Raw genomic sequence first — 18,176 nt, forward strand, 5'->3', positions numbered from 1 at the left:
GTGGTTGTTGGAACCATATTTTGAGAGGCCTTGTATGCTGTCTGTCTGAATTTGGAATTTATTCTTATAGTAGTTTATGACTATGCTTCTCAAAATATCTGTCATGAAGGACCAGATTCTTAAATTTAGAATTTGTTTCAGACTGATACTTTTGCAAAATATAATAGTGAATTAGAAAAATAAAATGAGTTATACAAAGGAAAGTACGATTTTTTAGTTACTAGATTTGACAAATACACCGTTGTTCTGTCAATTGTCTATAAAGGTGTCTGGGCTAGTGCTATTCAGTGGAACTTCCTATGATGATAGAATGTTCTCGCTGTGCTGCCCAATGCAACATCCACTAGTCACATGTGGGTACTGAGCATTTGAAATGCAGCTAGTGTGACTGAGAAGCTGATTATTTAATTTAATTTAAATTGTAATCACCTCATTAGACTATTAGCTACTGTGTTGCACAGCACTAAGTGTGTTTACTCTATTTTCGGTTGTGCTCGGTCTTTGTTGCCGCTCTCTGACTTTCTCTAGCGGTGCCCAGGCTTCTCACTGGGGTGGCTTCTCTTGTTGAGGAGCACAGGGTTGAGGGTGCTTGGGCCTTAGTAGTTTCAGCATGTGGGCTCAGTACTTGCAGCTGGCGGCTCCAGAGCACGGGCTTAGTAGTTGTGGAGTAGTCGTGGTTCATGGGCTTAGTTCCCCCGCAGCACATGGGATGTGCCCCGACCAGGGATAGAACCCGTGCCCCCTGCATTTCAAGGTGGATCCTTCATCACTGGGCCACCAGGGAAGCCCTGAATATGTTTATTCTTAATCTTTGTATTTATATTTTGTGGAAAAACAGCTGTGGACTGGCATTGGTCCACAAACCATACTTTGAGTAGCACTGTTTACATCATGGTCTCTAGAGCTAGAAAGTCTTTGTGTGTCTTTGGAAAGTTACTTAATCTCTCACTATCTCAGAATCCTCAATTCTAATATGAAGGTAATAATAAGAAACTGTCTCATAGAGTTGTGAGGATTAAAGGATTGGAGGGGATAGGGTTAGGGAGAGGATCAAGAAAAGGTAACATGTGAAAGGGCCTCAAAGGATGAGTTCCAATAGGCCTTTCAGGCAGAGGGAACTCTGAAATGGATTTGGGTCATATTCTGTTTAGAAGAAGGGCTTTCCAGGTGGCATTAGTGGTAAAGAATCTGCCTGCCAATGCAGGAGATGCAAGAGATGTGGGTTTGATCCCTGGGTCAGAAAAGATCCCCCGGAGAAGCCAATGGCAACCCACTCCAATCCCATAGACAGAGGAGCCTTGGGGGGCTACAGTCCATGGGGTTGCAAAGAGCTGGACACAACTGAGCACTACTACTGTTCAGAAAAAGGGGTAGCAGATAACACTGCCCTAGCCCTATCACTGGGCTTCCCTGGTGGCTCAGTCGGTAAAGAATTTGCCTGCGATGCAGGAGACCTGGGTTGGGAAGATCCCCTGGAGGAGGGCGTGGCAACCAACTCCAGTATTCTTGCCTGGAGAATCCCATGGACAGAGGAGCCTGCCAAGCTGCAGTTCATGGGGTCACAAAGAGTCGGACATGATTAAGCACAGCACAGCACATTCCTATCACTGTTACCACTATTTCTTCCTCTCTTTCCTAGTTATCTTCCTATTATAATCTTTTGGCAGATTTTAAACTGATTTCTAGGTAATATGTGATTTGTGGTTTTAATAAATGCTAAGCTATCAATAAGGACAACTGCTGTCTCTTTCCTTCATTCCTGGGAGTTATGAATTTGATGGAAACTGGGTACCAGTTGATAAGGGTACCAGTTTTTCCTATTTAAAAAGCAGTCCCTGGGTTATGGGCAGGTAGTTGTGAGATTCTTTTCTCCTAACACACATTTCTTCCTTACACAGATGATTTTAGGAAGAAAACTGACTGGAAAAACAATGAAGTTCCTTCTCTTCATGTTTGTCGGTGTTGTTCACCTTTTACCCCTGGCCTCTGGGAAAGCTATATATGGGAATGGCCCCTCTCAGAGGACTTTTCAAGAAATCAAAGAAGAAATAGCCCACTATGGAGATGTTGCTAAATCAATCATCAACCTTACTGTTTATGGTAAAGCCCAGAACAGATCCTATGAGCGGCTGGCACTTCTGGTTGATACTGTTGGGCCCAGACTAAGTGGCTCCAAGAACCTAGAAAGAGCCATCGAGATCATGCAGCAAAACCTGAAGGGAGATGGCTTGGAGAACGTCCACCTGGAGCCTGTCAAAATACCCCACTGGGAGAGGGGAGAGGAATCTGCTGTGATGCTGGAGCCGAGGATTCACAAGATGGCTATTTTGGGTCTTGGCAGCAGCATTGGAACGCCCCCAGAAGGTATGGTTTGCTTTTTCAAGTCAATTTGCTGTGTTCATTATAAAACTAATGCCATGTGACATAACTGATTATAGTGTGCATGGTTCACATTATAATTGGGTGATAAAAAGAAAGAATCATTTTCCATTTCATTGGCTTCATGAGTGCTTTACTCATACTCTTTTTTCTCCCCTTCCCTTTTCTCCCTCTCTTTTCTGAAAGTGTCACTTTTTAAAATGAAGCATCTACTATTGGTCCATGATACTTATGAACTGAATCACTTAATAATTTCTATCTAGTATAACATTAGTATCATTTTGTAGAGAATGCAATATATATAAATAGGTCACAAAGTTATGATTTCTTTCAAGTGGCCTCAATGAACAGAACTTCTTAAAATTAATGAAATAGGGGACAGAGTCTTGCACATTGAATTGATTTCAAGTAGTTATTTTAACAGAACCCAAGGCCTCTAATGTAAAGAGTTGTCTAGGATGGAGTTCTGTCTTTACTCAGCAGCACTCTGGCTCAGCTTCATCAGACAATATAAATGCTTAGATCAGGAATGTATAAGCAGCCAACAGTGAGCCACTGATCAGTAATGGATTGTTCATGGACTATGCATGTATTCATGGACAGTTTTCCTATGGCAAAGTAACTATAGTAGAGTTGGTGCACCAACCCTCCACACAGTTAAAAATCTGCATAGAACTTATAGTCATCCCTCCATATATGCTTTGGTTCTTCTGTATCCATGAGTTTCTGCATCTGCATATTCAACCAGCTACAGATCATGTAGTACTGTTGTATTTACTATTGAAAAAAAATCTATGTGTAAGTGGACCTGTGCAGTTAAAACCTGTGTTGTTCAAGGGTTAACTGTAGTTGATAAAAAAAAAAAAAGTTGAGCTTTTCTAAAAACTTTTGACCTTCTCTAAAGCCAAGAGAAACATCCAGTAGAGAAGCAGATGGTCAGCTTTTAAAAAGCATCTTCATGGTAATGATAACCCTGTATGCAAGATAGCAAAAGAGACACAGATGTATAGAACAGTCTTTCGGACTCTGTGGGAGAGGGCGAGGTGGGATGATTTCGGAGAATGGCATTGAAACATGTATAATATCATATGTGAAACAAATCACCAGTCCAGGTATGCATGATACAGGATGCTCAGGGCTGGTGTACTGGGATGACCCAGAGGGATGGTACGGGGAGGGAGGAGGGAGGGGGGGGTCAGGATGGGGAACATGTGTACACCCGTGGCAGATTCATGTTGATGTATGGCAAAACCAATACAATATTGTAAAGTAATTAGCCTCCAATTAAAATAAATAAAATAAATTTTAAAAAAAAAGCATCTTCATTGAGGTATCAGGACTTCCCTGGTGGTTCAGTGGTTAAGACCCCCCATTTCTACTGCAGAGAGCACAGGTTTGATCCCTGGATGGGAAGTTAAGGTTCTGCATGCCACTGGGCACAGCCAAAAAAAAAATCTTTATTGAGATATAATTCCCATATCATAATGACTCACCCATTTACACTTTAGTGGTTTTTAATGTTCACAGAACTAGCACAATCTTAACTGAAGAACATTTCATCACCCCCTGAAGAAACTTTATACTCATCAGCAGTCATGCTTCATCCCTTTCCTACCTAAGCCCCAGGCAACCACTAATTTATTTCCTGTCTTTATGGATTTGCCTTTTTTGGATAATTCACATGAATGAAGTAATACACTAGTATTTTCTTTTGTGACTGAAATTTTTCACATAGCATGTATTTGAGGTTTATCCACGTTGTAGCATGTTCAATACTTAATTCATTTTTATTATTGAAAAATTTTCCATTTTATAGATATACTGTATTTTATTTATCCATAGATCAACTGATGAACAACTTTTTCCCACCTTTCAGCTATTAAGAATAATGCTATAAACATTCATGTGTAAGTTTTTTGTATGTACTTTATTTCTCTTGAGTATATACCAAAGAGTGAAATTGCTTGTGTATGTGATAACTCTTTGTTTAACTTTCAGAGGAATTGCCAAGCTGTTTTCCAAATTGACCACACCATTTTACATTTTCACTCATGTGTTCTAATTTTTATACATATGTGTCAGAACTTGTTTTCTGCCTTTTTGGTTACAGCTGTTCTAGTGGGTATGAAGTGATGTTCATTGTGGTTTCCGTTTGCACTTCTCTAATGGCTAATGATTTTGGGCACCTTTCCATGTTCTTGTTTGCCATTTGTGCATCTTTTTCAGAGAAATATTTATTTGAAACCTTTGTCCAGTTTTTTTAAGTTGTTTATTTATTATTGACTGTACTGGGTTTTGTACTGTGTGTGGGCTTTCTTTAGTTGCAGCGAGTGGGAGCTACTCTCTGGTTGCAGAGCATCGGCATCTCATTGCAGTGGCTTCTCTTATTACACAGCATGGGCTCTAGGCACGTGGGCTCAGTAGTTGTGGCCACAGGCTTAGTTGCTCTTTGGCGTGTGGAATCTTCCTGGGTCAGGGATTGAACCTGTGTCCCCTGCATTGGCAGGTGTATTCTCAACCCCTGGGCCACCAGGGGAATCACTTTGCCCAGTTTTTAATTGTGCTAGTTGAATTTTTATTATTGAATTGCATAAGCTCTTCATGTATTCTGGATGCAAGTCTCTTATCAGTGTGATTTACTAATGTTCTTTCTCATTCTATGGATTGTTTTTGTGTTTTGTTTTTTTTTTAAACTTTCTTGATGGTAGTATTTCCTGCAGAAATGTCTTTAATTCTGAATTAGCACAGTTCCTCTAATTGTTTTCTGTTGATTGTACTTTTACTGTTATATTTAAGAAACCATTGCCGAAACCAGGTCACAAAGATTTATTCCTGTTTTATTCTTATTTTTATTTATTCTTCTAAGAGTTCTATAACTTTTGCTTTTACATTTAGGTTTGTGAGTTAATTTTAGATGTGAGGTAGGAATCCAACTTTGTTCTTTTGCTGTGGTTATTCATTTGTCTTAGCATTACCTGTTGAAAAGACTACTTTTTCCCCATTGAATTGGATACATTTCATTTATTGATTTTCAGATGTTAAACCAACCTTACATTCCTGGGATAAATCCCACTTGGTGATGGTGTAGGAGGCCTGGTGTGCCGCAGTCCATGGGGTCTCAAAGAGTTGGACGTGACTGAGCGACTAAACAACAGTTCATTACCCTGCTGTGTCCAAAGTCTGTTCTCTAGGTCTGTGTCTCTATTCCTGCCCTGAAAATTCATCGGATCCTTTTTTTAGTTTATTTATTTTTAATTGAAGGATAATTCCAGCACGAGCTGGAATCAAGATTGCCAGGAGAAACATCAATGACCTCAGATATGCAGATGACACCACCCTTATGGCAGAAGCCTCTTGATGAAAGTGAAAGAGGAGAGTGAAAAAGTTGGCTTAAAGCTCAACATTCAGAAAATGAAGATCATGGCATCTGGCCCCATCACTTCATGGGAAATAGATGGGAAAACAGTGGAAACAGTGTCAGACTTTATTTTTTTAGGCTCCAAAATCACTGCAGATGGTGATTGCAGCCATGAAATTAAAAGACGCTTACTCCTTGGAAGGAAAGTTATGACCAACCTAGACAGCATATTCAAAAGCAGAGATATTACTTTGCCAACAAAGATCCATCTAGTCAAGGCTATGGTTTTTCCAGTGGTCATGTATGGATGTGAGAGTTGGACTGTGAAGAAGGCTGAGCGCCAAAGAATTGATGCGTTTGAACTGTGGTGTTGGAGAAGACTCTTGAGAGTCCCTTGGACTGCAAGGAGATCCAACCAGTCCATTCTAAAGGAGATTAGTCCTGGATGTTCTTTGGAAGGACTGATGCTAAAGCTGAAACTCCAATACTTTGGCCACCTGATGCTAAGAGTTGACTCATTGGAAAAGACTGATGCTGGGAGGGACTGGGGGCAGGAGGAGAAGGGGATGACAGAGGATGAGATGGCTGGATGGCATCACTGACTCGATGGACATGAGTCTGAGTGAACTCCGGGAGTTGGTGATGGACAGGGAGGCCTGGAGTGCTGCGATTCATGGGGTCGCAAAGAGTCGGACACGACTGAACGACTGATCTGATCTGATCTGATAGTCCATTAAGTGGGTAGTATCAGTATGTCTAAAAAATGTGCATGCCTTAATTAAAAAATAATGCTGTTGGAAGTGGCACCAGTGGACTTGCTCAACACAGGATTGCCATAAGCCTTCAGTTTGTTAAAAAGAAAAATGCAGTATATGAGAAGGACAATAAAATGAGCTATGCTTCTATGTGACAAGTCATTTTGCTATTACTGATTTCAAGATTTTTATCTTTGTTTCCAGTTTTCAGTGTTTTGATTTTGATGTATCTAGGTGAGAAACTCTTTCCTTTTATCTTGATTAGAGGTTGTGGAACTTCATTTATAGATTAATATTTTTCATCAATTTGGGTAATTTTCAACTTTTTTTTTCCTATACATATATTTTCTACCCTCTCTTTGCTCTTTTCTCCTTCTGGTACTTCGGTTATGAGTATGTTGGTGCACTTAATGATGTCCCACACTTCTCTGAGGCTCTGCCTATTTTCTTCCTCTCTTTCCCCCCTCTCTCCTTTCTTCAGATTGCATAATCTGTATCAATCTATCATTAAATTCATTAGTTCTTTCTTCTGATAGCTTAAATATACTACTGAGTCCCTCTACTGAATTTTTCTTTTCAGTTATTTTACTTTTTTTTCCTCTTTTTTAAAAAATTTATTTATTTTAATTAGAGACTAATTACTTTACAATATTGTACTGGTTTTGCCATTCAACTCCACAATTAACTTTTGGCCTTTTTTCTCATTTTTGTCTTTTGATTGGTATTCTCCATTTGATGAAACATTGTCGTCATACCTTCTTTTAATTCTTTAGTTCCTTGAGCATGTTTATAATAGCTGCTTTGAAGTCTATGTCCGTGACAACTAACCCCCTCCAGGCAGTTTCTCTTGCCTGCTTTTTTGTGTGTGTATTGGTCACACTTGCCTACTTCTTTTCATGTCCCATTTATTTTTGTTGTTGTTTAAAACTGATTTTAAATAATGCATTTTAGCAATTCTGAATACTGATTCTTGCTCCTTCTCCATTGCCACTGGAGGTTGATGTTGTTTTTATTGTTTTGTCCTTTATTTGCATAATGAGTTAGTTTTACTAACTTTGTGAAGTCTCTTTCTCCCGAAGTGTACAGATTCAGATGTCCCTATTCACACTGCTTTTATTTCCCTTTAGTCTGGCTCTCTAGGTGTCATCCTGAGGTCTGTACAAGCCACTTACTGGTCAAAGGTTGTGCTTAGGTCCCCTTAGCCAGTTATATTTTTACCCCTTATTGTTGGATATTTATGTTGTTTAAGGGCTGTTATTAAAACTAATGAATTATGTTTTTGCCCCGGGTTCAGTCAGGGCCTAGTAGCTTGAACATCTCTTCTCCAATCAGTCTTGAGAGGTCACAGCCTTGGACATGCACATAGCGTTCCAGCTTGTGAGGATGCATATGATTTTAATATTAAGCCCAGTTTAATAGTATTTTCCACTGTGTCAGAATAGCTTATTTTACAGTCAGTATTTGGTTAGAGGTTGCACTTAAGCCTCTTGTGCCAGTAGGGCCTCTGCCCTTTGTTGAGGGATCTGTGTGCAGCTTGGAAAATGTTTTCAATCTGACCCATGTCCAGTTTCAATTGTTTCTAAGTAGGAACATGTGCATATAGCCTTCCCAAACCCAGGGTTTGTTGTGATCCAGGGAGGGCTTTTCTTGGTTGTTATTTCTCCTTCTGTTTTTTGTTGTTGTTGTTGTTGCTGTTTTTTCTGATTGTTCTTCCATTTAGCTTATTGCTAGCAGTATCATGAAACTCCCAGTATCATGAAGTATCAGTATCTCCCAAGCTCTCCATCATTTGCAACAACATCCTCAGGTATGGAATTCTCTGTTTTCTGTTCCAAATAAAATCACCACCCTGGTTAAGAACCTTGTTCCTGGTTAAGAACTTCATCCACCTGGCTTACCTCTTCCCTGGGAGTTCCCAGGAGCTCAGCACAGTGATAGTGGCCTGCTTCCCTAGAGTGACATCCCTGGCAGGTGCTAGAAGGGAAGAGTGGTAGCTACTGGTCTTTTCAGCTTGCCTGTCCCACCGTGGGACCTCTGCCTATGAACAAGCTAAGATGTTCAGGTCAGGTTCCAGTCCTCTCATGGCTATACTTGGTGTAGTGTTTCCATCAGACAAGTAGAGGCTGGGTAGAGAAATGGGGTGAAGTGACCATAATAGAGTTTCTATAACATGGAACTGGGGATGGGAGAAGGAATCAGATCATTGCCAAAAGCTACAGACTCATAATTCTAACTTAGATTTATTAATAGAGTGTTTTCTTGAATGAGTGTTGCTCTACTTGCTATATGCCCTTAGGACAATGTTGAGAGACTTTAAGTGATTTTTTAAAAATATTTTTTCCCAGTTAAATGTTTCATAGGGAAGAAGATCTGCCAAGTTTCTCACTCCAGCATTCTGGATATACCACTGGGATGGCTAGTTGTGATCTCTCTGAGGCTGTATGAATAATTGGAAGAGTCCTCTAAGGTTTTAGAGAGCCCTCCACTTGGGTTCTATATTGTAAACTAGGAGTTTGCCTAATTGCCTTCTGTTACTGCTCATCTGTGTTAGACACTGGGGTGTGTGTGTGTGTGTGTGTGTGTACCTATATATTTCCTTTTTAACCCTCTTAACTGTCTTTAAAGGTCTACAGGTTTTTGTTTGTTTTGTTTTCAACAAATGAGAAAAGCAGACTGCAGAAGATTAGACAATTTGCCCAGGGTTACACAACTAGTGAGAGGCCAAGTTCAGGCGTGAACAAGTGTCAAATTCCAGAGTTTGTGCTTTTAGTCATTAGACTATATTGCCTCACATACAAATAACTTAATGTTATTTTCACTTCTAAGATTTCCTTTTTTATCCATTTGACTGAAGCTGATCTGTCTCAAGAGTTGCTGGTACCTGTACTGTGATGATACCCGTGTCTGTACCTTATTTTGAACATTTTTTCTCATTTCCCTTTCTTTTCTATCCTTATTTCTTGTATTTGTAGATGGGCCTGCTCTTCCCTGGCTCCCTGCCTGGGAAAACTAAGCCAAGTTACTGATTTCCACTGGGGCCTTAAAAACCCAAGGGGAAGTGAATTTTACTCATTGGAGTCTACTGTGGTGTTCTAAGACTCACTTTCACCCCATTCCCTCTTCCATGGAGCTCAAGGTACATAAGCAATTCTCTGGCAACTGGGCTATTTTAAGCTCTGAGAAGACTGGAGAGTTAGGCTGGATCAGGTGTAATTCCCACAGGAGATAGGGTAAGGTCTGCATAAAAGGACCTCTAGGTACAGGTATTATGGTGCAGAGCTCATCTCCCTGGAAACCCATGCTGTATCCTTGGTTTAGCCACCTAGTTGTGTGACCTTGGCCCAGTCATTTAATCTCTATGGCCTTAATTTTGTCACTTATAAAATGAAAAATGGCTGACATATAATTCTATAACATCTCTCTAGATTAGAAAGGTTGTTGTTTTTCCTGAGAATCCACAAGGGATGGGTGAAGATGATCAGAATATTAAAAGAGAAGTATTCTAGGCACATGCTATGGAGCAGATTCCTTATGTAACTGGAGCTAATATTTTTAAGCTTTCCATTTATAGACTTGAGTATTATAGTGTATATTAATTTGTGTGTCCGGGTTAAGACTGATAGCTACCTGTGGAAAACTGGAGGAAGACTTTCTACTTGCATTTCTGAGAACTACTGGTTGTCTTGCAAACCCACAAATTGAGCATCCTGTCTCTCCAGTGTTTCTCATCTTCATTAATACCATTGCCAACCACCCAGGTGCTCAGGCTCAGAGCCTCAAAATTTTGCTAATATTGGATTTGGTATCTTACCTTCATGTTTTTGTCACCTGCCAGTTTAGTTCAGTTCAGTCGCTCAGTTGTGTCCAACTCTGCGACCCCATGAACTGCAGCACGCCAGGCCTCCCTGTCCATCACTAACTCCCAGAGTTTACACAAACTCAAGTCCATCAAGTTGGTGATGCCATCCAACCATCTCATCCTCTGTTGTCCCCTTCTCCTCCCGCCTTCAATCTTTCCCAGCATCAGGGTCTTTTCAAATGAGTCAGTTCTTCACAACAGGTGGCCAAAGTATTGGAGTTTCAGCTTCAGCATCAGTCCTTCCAATGAATATTCAGGACTGGTTTCCTTTAGGATTGACTGGTTGGAACTCCTTGCAGTCCAAGAGACTCTCAAGAGTCTTTTCCAACACTGTAGTCCAAAAGCATCAATTCTTTGGCACTCAGCCTTCTTTATAGTCCAACTCTCATATCCATACATGGCTAATGGAAAAACCATAGCCTTGACTAGATGGACCTTTGTCGGCAAAGTAATGTCTGCTTTTTAATATGCTGTCTAGGTTGGTCATAACTTTTCTCCCTAGGAGCAAGTGTCTTTTAATTTTATGGCTGCAGTCACCATCTGCAGTGATTTTGGAGCCCAGAAAAATAAAGTCAGCCGCTGTTTCCACTGTTTACCATCTATTTACCATGAAGTGATGGGACCAGATGCCATGATCTTCGATTTCTGAATGTTGAGCTTTAAGCCAACTTTTTCACTTTCCTCTTTCACTTTCATCAAGAGGCTTTTTAGTTCCTCTTCACTTTCTGCCATAAGGGTGGTGTCATCTGCATATCTGAGGTTATTGATATTTCTCCCAGAAAATCTTGATTCCAGCTTGTGCTTCATCCAGCCCAGCATTTCTCATGATGTACTCTGCGTGTAAGTTAAATAAGCAGGGTGACAAGGTGACACTACACAGCCTTGACATACTCCTTTTCCTATTTGGAACCAGTCTGTTTTTCCATGCCAGGAATGCCCTTATTTAAGGATTCAGCTTTAATGTCTCCTTTTCTATGGAGATTTTTTCTGTGCTTACTCATCCCCAAAGAAGTATTGACAACTTCCTTTTTTCTCCCTTTTTTGTACCCTATACTTGTGTATGTCATAAGCATTTCTCTAAATGTAATAAGCCTCTTAAAATTAGAGATCCCAGTTTCAGTGGTTCTGGACTGGGGATAATTTGCTCCTTAGGGGAAATTTGGCAACGTCTGGACACATTTTCGATGGTCATGACTGAGAGGCAGTGCCTTTAATGGGTAGAGGTCAGGAATACTGCTAAACATCTTACAGTGTACAGAACAATCCTCCCTGTACCCCACATCAAATAATCATCCATTCTAAAATGCCAGTAGTGCCAAAGTTGATAAACTGTCTTAGCTCTTAACATAGTATCTCATATACAGAAAAGATTTAAGAAATATTTGTTGAATGAATCTTTCCATTTATCTCACTCCAGCATTCAGTTGGTCACCAAGACTTAAATGTCACCTGACTCCACTTCTCTATTCTCAGGGTTCTCCTGCCTACAGTGTTATAATTGCTTCCTAACTGATTTTCCTGACTCCTGACTCCGGTCTCATTTTAATCAGTTTCCATACTGCTGATTCAGTTGTCTTTGTAAAATAGAGATCTCACTGTGTAACTCCCTTACCTAAATGCTTTTCATTTTTCAGAGTATAGTTCAGATCCTTATGACCTTTTAAAAAGTGACCCCAGGCTGTGTTTCTAGGCTTGTGTCTAGTTTCTCCCAAGCCATCCACCTTGTACGTCAGCCACATGATCCTAACTGCTCTTGCCTGGACATATTCATTCCTCCTTGACTTACAAACTGCTGCCTGGATCTCTGCTAACCCAACCCTAATCCTAACCCAACCCTTCTCTGTTTAGAGAATTCCTATCCATTTTAAAGACTCTTTTAAGGTGGCTCTCTTCTCTAAGCCTTTCTTGAACACAAACCTAAATAAATGTAATTGTTCTTTCATCTTCATTCTCATAGCACGTTGTTTGCTTGTATTATACAGTGATCACAGTTTACTATAGTTAGTTGTTTACATGATTCTCTCTTGAGAAATTGTGACCTACTCCAGGGAAAAGCACATCTTCATTATCTTTGTATCTCCTTCAGCACGGCACCTAGTAATGTAATACTAATGCATATTAATTAGATATTGATTTGATGAGTAGATTGTGATAAATATTACAGATTTTAAAAAGATATTTAAAGTTTGCTTTGCATCTGAGGTAAAGGCACGAAAGAAAGAGGAGGATAAATGAACATCAATCAAATCACGGTGAGGTTGTTTACCAGTGTATTCTTTTTGAAAATTTTAGCAACATGGATCAGAAAGCCTGGAAAGCTACAGCATAATCTTATACCAAATTCTTACCATATTAATCTTATGGGAATTTAAAATAGCCCTCCTGCATACTCCCAGCACATCCATCAAATGAAGGCCTTCTACATTTGATCCATTTCTTAGCGAGGTGCTAACTAATTTATGCCCAAGAACTTATCATCAGATAATTATTTGTTTGCACCTGTCCACTTTTCTTCCTTTGGCATCATCAGGAAAAGAGCATTTTCACTTTGTTTTTTATTGGTTTGTTTTTTTGTTTTGTCAGGACTTAATCTTTGTCTGATACCTAATGCAATATGGGCAGAAGTGCTCTCAAGAGCCTATGTCCACCGATGGTACTTGGAATTTGGAGGTGTGGGGTCAGCTGAAGGATCTGATTCTAAAGTGTCCCAAGTTGCAAATTCGTTCTTCAGCATCACATCAGGATTGGGAATGAGAAGAAAGGGGATAAAGGAACTCACATTTACTGAGAGTGCATCTATTATACATGAGTCATTGGCAGATTCTGTAACTTATGTTGTCTTTTGGGATAGGTGTTGTTCACTCTTTACACATTGCAGGCTCTGGGAGGTTCAGCACTTTGTCCAAAGTAACACAGCATGTAATATGTGGCAGAGTTATGTCTCAAGTCATAGCTTCTCAATGACCTTCCCTCTTCACCTTGCCTCTTGGTGGATCTTTCTGCCAATACTTTGCAGGTGTATCTGTTTTCCTCTTGGTTGTTTCCTCAAGAAGAGGGACACTATATCTGTCTCCTATGTGCCTTAACACTCTCACACAAACATAACTTAAAAAGCACAAACCACAAGATGAAAACATCCCTGAATTTGATTGCATCAGAATTAAAAGTTACTATTCAATGAAAGATACCATCAACAAAGCTGTTAGGCAGATGGAGAAATGGGAGAAGATATTAACACTGTCTAAAATTGTTATTAGATTAACATGTAGGCTATGAAGTACTGGAAATCAACAAGAAAAAGGCAGTAACCCTATTAGAAAAATGGACTAAGGCTCTGAATAAGCAGTTTAAAGAAGAGGAAGCCTGAAAGTTGACAAGTGTGTAAAGAGATCTTAACTTAATGGTAATCAGATCAATGCAAGTTTTAAAAATAATGAGATAATTTTACAGCTGAGATGTAAAAATGTATTGGTAGTGCTGTGGTGACATAGGGACCCTTATACATTGATTGGTGGGCATGAAGCATGGTGCCACCATTCTGGAGAGCAAACTGGTAATATTTAGTCCACTTAAATATATTTTCATACTCAGTGAGCAAGTAGTTCACTTCCTTAGTGTATTTCCCAAAGAAATTTTCACACAGGTACACATATGTACTACTTAGGTATATACTTAGGTATAAGGGCATGAATGCAGGATGATTATTATAGCCTTATTTGTGGGGGTAAGGTTCATCTGGAGGTCCATCACTGGGAGAGGAGACATGTGAAATGTGGTAGATGCCCCCCAGGGTATGCTATACAGAAGCTGGAAGCAACCAACTGGACTATATATAAATATATATATATATATATATATATCTCAACATAAATGTATTATATTGTTATATCTTACATGTATAAAGCTGTGTAATAAAATAAAAATAGAATGGCATACATAATATAGTTGCATACATAAAAATATAGTTTTTCATGTATGCAGAATTATAGTTCATATTTTACAAGAAGACATATATGCAAAAAACATCTTTAGAATAGTCACCTACCCAGGACATGGGTTGGAAGTAGGAATGAAGAATGGGGGTAAAATAGAGTTGGTTCAGTTCAGTTCAGTTCAGTCACTAACTTGTGTCTGACTTTTGTGATCTCATGGACTGCAGCACACCAGGCTTCCCTGTCTATCACCATCTCCCATACCTTGCTCAAACTAATGTCTACTGAGTCAGTGATGCCATCCAACCATCTCATCCTCTGTCGTCCCCTTCTCCTGCTGCCTTCAATCTTTCCCAGCATCAGGGTCTTTTCCAATGAGTCAGTTCTTTGCATCGTGGCCAAAGGGGTTGGAATTTCAACTTCAGTATCAGTCCTTCCAATGAATATTCAGGACTAATTTCCTTAAGGATTGACTGGTTTGATCTCCTTGCTGTCCAAGGGACTCTCAAGAATCTTCTCCAACACCACAGTTCAGAAGCATCAATTCTTTGGCACTCAACTTTTTTTCTGGTCCATCTCTCACATCCATACATGACTACTGGAAAAGCCATAGCTTTGATTTGATGGACCTTTGTTAGCAAAATAATGTGTCTGCTTTTTAATATGCTGTCTAGGTTAGTCATAGCTTTCCTTCCAAGGAGCATGCATCTTTAAATTTCACGACTGCAGTCACCATCTGCAGTGATTTTGGAGCCCAAGAAAATAGTTTCTCACTGTTTCCATTGTTTCCCCTTCTATTTGCCATGAAGTGATGGGACCAGATGCCATGATCTGAGTTTTCTGAATGTTGAGTTTTAAGCCAGCTTTTTCACTCTCCTCTTTCACTTTCATCAAGAGGTTCTTTAGTTCCTCTTCACTTTCTGCCATAAGGGTGGTGTCATCTGCATATCTGAGGTTATTGATATTTCTCCCAGCAATCTTGATTCCAGCTGTGCTTCATCCAGCCCTGCATTTCACATGATGTACTCCACATATAAGTTAAATAAGCAGGGTGGCAATATACATCCTTGATGTACTCCTTTCCTAATTTGGAACCAGAAATAGCTCCAAAAAGAATGAAGAGATGAAACCAAAGTGAAAACAACACCCAGTTGTGGATGTGACTGGTGATGGAAGTAAAGTCTGATGCTGTAAAGAACAATATTGCATAGAAACCTGGAATGTTAGGTCCATGAATCCAGGTAAATTGGAAGTGGTCAAACAGGAGATGGCAAGAGTGAACATTGATATTTTGGAATCAGTGAACTAAAATGGACTGGAATCGGTGAATTTAATTCAGATGACCATCATATCTACTACTGTGGGCAAGAATCCCATAGAAGAAATGGAGTAGCCCTCATAGTCAACAAAAGAGTCCAAATTGAAGTACTTGGGTACAATTACTTTTTGCCTTTTCATACTGTTCATGGAGTTCTCAAGGCAAGAATATTGAAGTGGTTTGCCATTCCCTTCTCCAGTGGACCTCGTTTTGTCTAAACGGATGGCTCATAGCTGTCCGTCTTGGGTGGCCTTACAGGGCATGGCTCATAGTTTCATTGAGTTAGGCTGTGGTCCATGTGATCAGTTTGCTTAGTTTTCTGTGATTGTGGTTTTCTTTCTGTCTTCCCTCTGATGGATGCATGGGGCCATGCTCAGTAAATCTTTAATCCAATTTTCTGTTGATTGGTGGGGCTCTGTTCCCTTACTGTTGTTTGGCCTGAGGCCAAATTATAGTAGGGGTAATGAGGATAATGGTGACCTCCTTTAAAGGGACTTGTGCACGTGCTGTTGTATTCAGTGCCCCTGACCCCGCAGCAGGCCACTGCCAACGCATGCCTCCGTCAGAGACTCCTGGACACTCACAGGCAAGTCTGGTTCAGTCTCTTCTGTGGACACTATTCCTTTCTCCTGTGTCCTGGTGAACACAAGGTTTTGTTTGTGCCCTCCAAGAATGTGTTTTCCCAGTCCTGTGGAAGTTCTGTAACCAAATCCCACTGGCCTCCAAAGTCAAATTACCTGGGGGTTCTTAGTCTCTTTGCCAGATCCCCAGGTGGGGAAATAGAATAAATAAATTAAAAACAAGCAAATAAGACATTTGCCTTGAAGAGACCAATGAGGATGGTATACTATAAACTAAGGAGTATAATTAGCCCAGCACTTTGATCCACCTGCCTGTCCATGAGCCATGAGGTTAAGGTAGACATCTGGGTAATTTGTCATTTGCTCCAAGAGGAAAGGAAACCATTTTTCTTATACTTTTTAAACATTATCCAGTTATCTCTTCATCCCTAATCTTATGGTAATCACTTAGATTTATGTTTACACAATGTAAAGTCTTTACTTTTTACTTATATGTTTTTAGTTTGAATATAATATACAATATTTGTCATTTTTATCTTTTAACTTTCAAAACTTCTGAAAGCAGGGATGATGTCTCTTCTTTTTCATTTGCTTTGTGTAGCCTTTAGCATAGTCAGACCCTTAAGTCACATTAGTTTAATTTTTTTTGAAAATCTTCTAGGAAGAAGTTTTCTTTTTAAACCTGAATGTATGGATGGTGTTCCCTAGAGACTTGATGATGAAATAATGTAGGTTGATAATACCCAGGTATCCTTTCTAAAAAGCACCCTTTTCCAGCTCACATTTCATCCTGTCCTTTCCTTTAACAAATTTCTGACTCCTTTTTACTAGTGGACAATATCATTGGTTAATAACTATAGGTTTTTGATAATTGGTGTTGTGGATGAACCCAAGAAACATCTTCAATAATCAAAAGACTACAGTTAGTATTGAATTACATCATGAAGCACTAGGAAATTTAGGTGTTTCTTCTCAACAGTTGTGAATCTTTTTTTTATTTTATTTTATTTTTAAACTTTACATAATTGTATTAGTTTTGCCAAATAGCAAAATGAATCCACCACAGGTTCCTCTTTCTCTTTGTATCCCTGTTGTTTGTGCTCTGTCTCTCTCTTTGTAGTTTCTTTCTCTGTACCTCTCTGTACTAACCATCTCTGCCCTTCTCTCTGATTATTCTCTGTATTTCTTGCTTTCTTTCTTTTTATTTTTTGCTTTGGATTCTGTCTTTTATTTTGTCTTTTTTCATTTCCTACTTCCTAGTTTCTGGTTCATTGCCTCACCAACAGGGTGGTCCAAGGCTTATGTCTTTGCAGCTCTGTCAAGTTATTGCTTTAGATACAACTGGAACGTCTATATTTCTCTTAGTCTGTAACGGTCCTCTTTGACAGCCTCATTGTGTTCTTAGAATTATAGTCACTTGAAGCAAGTTGGTGAGCACATGTTTTGTACTCTTACAGCAGTAAAGAGAAAATTTGTGATGTGTTTCACATTGAAAGGCTTCCCTGGTGGCTCAGATGGTAAAGAAGCCACCTGCAGTGCAGGAAACCCAGGTTCAATCCCTGGGCCGGGAAGATCCTCTGGAGAAGGGAATGGCTACCCAGTATTCTTGCCTGGAGAATTCCATGGACAGGGGAGCCTGGTGGGCTACAGTCCATGGAGTCTCAAAGAATTGGACATGACTGAGCAACTGACACTTTCATTTTCACATTGAAAATGGTTTCCTCAGAATCAGTGTCATTTTGATGGCTACCTGGAAAACACATCAGTGATATGGATTAGCTGAAGGTACTTTGATTTCTCCAGGGTCACTTAATAGGCCAAGGCTTGTGGGACTCCTCACATTCTTGATTTTCTTTGTCTGAAAAAAACTTGCATGTACATTTCCCAAGAAGTTTTAGAATTTTATATCATCAAATTGAAACATTTTTCTGAGGAAACATTAAGATTTTTCTTCTTTAGAAATAGATGGCTTAGAGGTTTTAGATAGACCACTG

General features: G+C 39.6%; 1 protein-coding gene across 11 annotated transcripts in view; it reads left to right on the forward strand.

The window, feature by feature from the left end:
* Positions 1-18,176, forward strand: part of CPQ (carboxypeptidase Q) — a 577,075-nt gene that overhangs the window by 145,206 nt on the left and 413,693 nt on the right. For all 11 annotated transcript variants that reach the window (XM_086336023.1, XM_086336027.1, XM_086336025.1 and 8 more), the window contains exon 2: positions 1,899-2,364. In XM_086336023.1, coding sequence (XP_086192149.1) covers positions 1,899-2,364 — 466 coding nt within the window. The remainder of the gene's footprint in view (positions 1-1,898; positions 2,365-18,176) is intronic.

Source organism: Bos grunniens, chromosome 14, assembly GCF_055505025.1.
Source record: "Bos grunniens cultivar Pamir isolate PY7600 chromosome 14, Bosgru_T2T1.0, whole genome shotgun sequence".
NCBI lineage: Eukaryota > Metazoa > Chordata > Mammalia > Artiodactyla > Bovidae > Bos > Bos grunniens.